We start from the raw sequence: 3,734 nt of genomic DNA, 5'->3' as shown, positions 1-3,734 counted from the left end.
GAAAAAACTGAAAACAACTTAAATGTTCAATGATTACATTATGATGCATCTTATATACCTTCACTCAATAACATATTTTTGAAGAGTTTTTAGAATGTGGAGAAGCTAGTATGTTAAATGAAAAAAAGTCAGGAAAAAATTTAATGCTAAACTTGATGACTTCTACATTGCATACCGTTATACATTTAGCGTGCAAGTACAACTAAAATAATAGTTCTAAAATGTTGACAGTAGTTAGTGCTGAACATCGGGCTTGATTTTCATTTTCCTAAACTGTCTTCAATTACCTTGTACTACTGGAATATCTGAATTCCAGAACCTTCCCTCCAACACGAGGACAAAGATAAAAAATCCAGAAATGCATCAGCTGAAAAGAAACTGTGACACAAAACAGTAGCCTAGTTTTATTTTCTGCAGTAATACACATTGAAGCATCCCACTCCTCGAGCCGCAGGGAAACCAAACAAGTGAACCAAGCGATACCAAGGGCCAGTACTGGCAAAACATTAAACCCAAATAACAAAGTGGTGATTACTCAAGTTTGAATTCCCTAAGCCTTGCCTAGTAGGGGACACAAGGTTAGCCCTCAGCCCCCTTTCCTTCGCGTAGCCTTTAGGGGGGCAGGGGCCAAAGGCGCTGAATATTCCCAATCACCCGGGAAAGCTGATCGAGGACGGAGTCGATGGAAATTCGGAAGAGATCAAGGTCTTCAGCAGTCCATCTACTACAAGTGAGGGAAAAGGGAAATCAGGTTAAAGGGGAGATCGCTCACGTAGGTCCAGGGCACCAGCCCCCAGCCCCCAGCCCCCTCCTTATACCAAGCCCGTATATGGGCGGCCCCATCACAGCACTCTTAAGACAGAGATCAGATCCCAGCACCTGCCACCGACCCCCGCCCACGGCAGACTCTTCTAGAACTCACATAGTTAGGGCACTGCCATTCACTGTATATTCCTCCCGAATCACGCCTGGGTCACGCTGGGCACCTGCGATCAGAGCTCTGTGGGCCATGTGTGCCTCCAGTTGGGATCGGAAAGGCACTGTGAGCTTGCTGGGGGAGACGTGGTTAAGGCACCATCCGCTACTGAATCTGCTGGTATCTCGGGCTTGCCCACACCTCAGAGGCCCGTTTTTACCCCAGGATGAGACCGCCCGGAGCCGCCTCCCTAACCCTTCGGTCCTTCCCCACCCTCCAGGCTCCTCAGGCATTGACAATCCCCTTTCCTGCCAGGCTGCCCGCCCCTGCTGCCCCTGACTGCGCCCTGCGCTCCCCTCCGTCCCCTCCGCAGGCGGCCGCCACGTACCCGGCCACCGCACCGCTGCCCCAGCCCAGGGAGGCTCCACGGAAAGGATACAGCACCAGCTGTCTTCTTCCAGGCCCGACAGCCGCGAGCGCTGCACCTCCACCACGTCGTCTTAGGGCACGTGACGCCCGCCCACCCTGACGGCCTGCAGCAGGGCCTCCCCTCGCTGCTCCTCCTCGGCCAGGCCCACGCCGGGCTTCCGGGCGCCGGGGACCACCCTCGCCTTCAGGGCTACCTGATCTTCTCCGGCAACCAGGAGTTCCGGAGCTTTGCTGGCCACCTCGGCCCCCTGCGCCTGCCGCGCCGCCGTCCCCCGGGGCCTGCATGGCCGCCGCGCGTCCCTCTGAGAGCCGAGGAGAGCCTGCGCGCCTCACGCGGCCCCGCCCCTTCGGCCCCGGGACGCCCAGGGCGCCTGCGCAGACACCCCTGACGACGCCTCCCGGCTCCGGATTGGCTGCCACCCTGCCCCCCGCCGGCCGCCCCGGAGGCCCCGTCGGGCTGCACAGACTCAGCTCCGGCGTGAAGCCCCGCTCCTTTCGGGCGCCCCGGATGCGCCTGCGCAGACCGGCCCCTCCTGTCCGGGGCCGGGAGGCGTGGGGCGGGCGCCGAGTGCCCACGGAGTCACCGCCGAGCCGGGAACGCCGCCTTTCCGTTCCCGAGGCCTTGACCCGTCTCCCAAACCATCTGCTCCAGGCAATAAGGGCCACCCACGCACCCCCATAGCCCTCCGACCCTGCCCCCCGGTAAAGCCCAGAGTAAACCGCAAACAGCAGGGGAAGCGTAGGACCTCCAAGCAGCGGGGTCTCCGCCGAGCGGGGAGGTCAGGGCTGGTGGGCGTCTTCACTGACCCCATCATGGAGGTGCCACCCGCATGACCTCGTCCAGACCCTATTACCTCCCAAAGGCCCGCCTCCAGAGTCCATCCCGTGGCGGGGTTAGGGCTTCCATGGGTGAGCTGGGGGAGGGGGAGGGACTGGACGCTCAGGCCATAGGCCAGCGCTGCTCAGCTAACCCGGGCTAGGTTCCCGTGCGTACTCTTAGCGGGGAGCCACTGACTTACCTGACCGAACCCAGAAACAGCATCTTTCCTGCCGGAGAGCTGATCCACGTCAGCTGTCCTGAGAGATGCGCCAGCCAAGGCCTCATAGGTCCCCCCTGGGCCGGCCCGGCCCCTCGTGTCCCAGGGCCAGGAGGTGACACGGGCCGGTCTGGCTTCCTCTCGGCTGTTTGCAGGCCACTCCTCCACCCGCTGGGCTGGTCATCGTCCTTCCGCAGCCCTGCCCTCGGCCCCAGAGGCTGCCCCGAGGTGGACGCTCACTCAGCAGGCGCCCTCGCCCGGGCTGCCAGTGCTGCACTGGTGAAGCTTTAACACTGGCTCTCCAGACGCAGCAGGGGCCCTGCATCTGCTGATCTCCACGCTGTACCCACTCCCACCACAGCCGACTGACTAGGGAGGCCGAGCCGCGGTCCTGTACGAAAGCCAAGTGGGAATTAAAGCCTCACAGTCACTTACGGAAGACTCAATGAGCTCTCTGTCCCAGGTTCCCCTGTGGGAGTTGCAGAGGGGCAGCCATGAGCAGACATTCTTATAGTTTTTTAGTTTTAGGTTTAGCAAATAGGTTTTAATCATCATCACTGGAAAAAGAAAAAAAAAAAAAAACCATCAGTGCAGAACCGGACTCACATGGGTAGGTAGTGAGTAGGCGTGGACACTGGTTGGACATGTGCGGGAAAAGCCCAGAGAATGTACTGAGCAAGGGTCTAGCATGTTGGCTTCTGCTGTCGTCCATATCACAAGAGGAAACTCATGAATTAACCAGACCCACCTGAGGGTCTGAAATAAGGGCAGAAGGAGGGTCAGTGGGACGTCTAGGGGGCTCTGACTCCCGCCTCCGCGAAAAATACCTGATGGACATCCTCATACATACCCATTAAGGGGACCAGTGGCAAGTTCCCAGGAGCAGAATTGCTGGGCTTTAGGGATGGGCAGCCGTCATTGGATTCAGTCGCGCCACGCTGCTGTCTGCTATGGCTGTACCCGTCTGCACTCCTACTATATTCTTGCGACCTTTGGGGATTTCCTTTTCTGTAACTAGCCTATTCATATCCTTCGCCCATTTCCAAAAACATTGGTATTGCTGTTATCTTCTTGATGACCAGCAGGATATTTTAAAAACATATTCTTTTTTAAAAATTAATTAATTTCTCTTTGGCTGCGTTGGGTCTTCGTTGCTGTGCGCGGGCTTTCTCTAGTTGCGGCGAGCGGGGGCTACTCTTCGTTGCAGTGCACGGGCTTCTCATTGCGGTGGTTTCTCTTGTTGCGGAGCACGGGCTCTAGGCGCAAGGGCTTCAGTAGTTGTGGCTCGCGGGCTTCAGTAGTTGTGACACGCAGGATCAGCAGTTGTGGCGCACGGGCTTAGTTGCTCCGCG

General features: G+C 57.7%; 1 protein-coding gene across 1 annotated transcript; it reads right to left on the bottom strand.

The window, feature by feature from the left end:
* Nucleotides 1-379: 379 nt before the first annotated feature.
* Nucleotides 380-3,230, bottom strand: LOC309652211 (uncharacterized protein; the record flags this gene model as incomplete). The annotated part of the gene is made up of 7 exons (XM_082445725.1): nt 380-724; nt 923-1,051; nt 1,356-2,107; nt 2,200-2,259; nt 2,365-2,422; nt 3,131-3,138; nt 3,210-3,230. 7 exons carry the CDS (start codon nt 3,228-3,230, stop codon nt 613-615), a joined length of 1,140 nt encoding a protein of 379 aa, XP_082301851.1. The 3' UTR covers nt 380-612.
* Between the last annotated feature and the right edge of the window lie 504 nt (nt 3,231-3,734).

This window comes from Balaenoptera physalus (assembly GCF_965194825.1).
Source record: "Balaenoptera physalus genome assembly, chromosome: X".
NCBI classification, from domain to species: Eukaryota; Metazoa; Chordata; class Mammalia; order Artiodactyla; family Balaenopteridae; genus Balaenoptera; species Balaenoptera physalus.
This window is presented reverse-complemented; position numbering and strand designations above follow the sequence as displayed.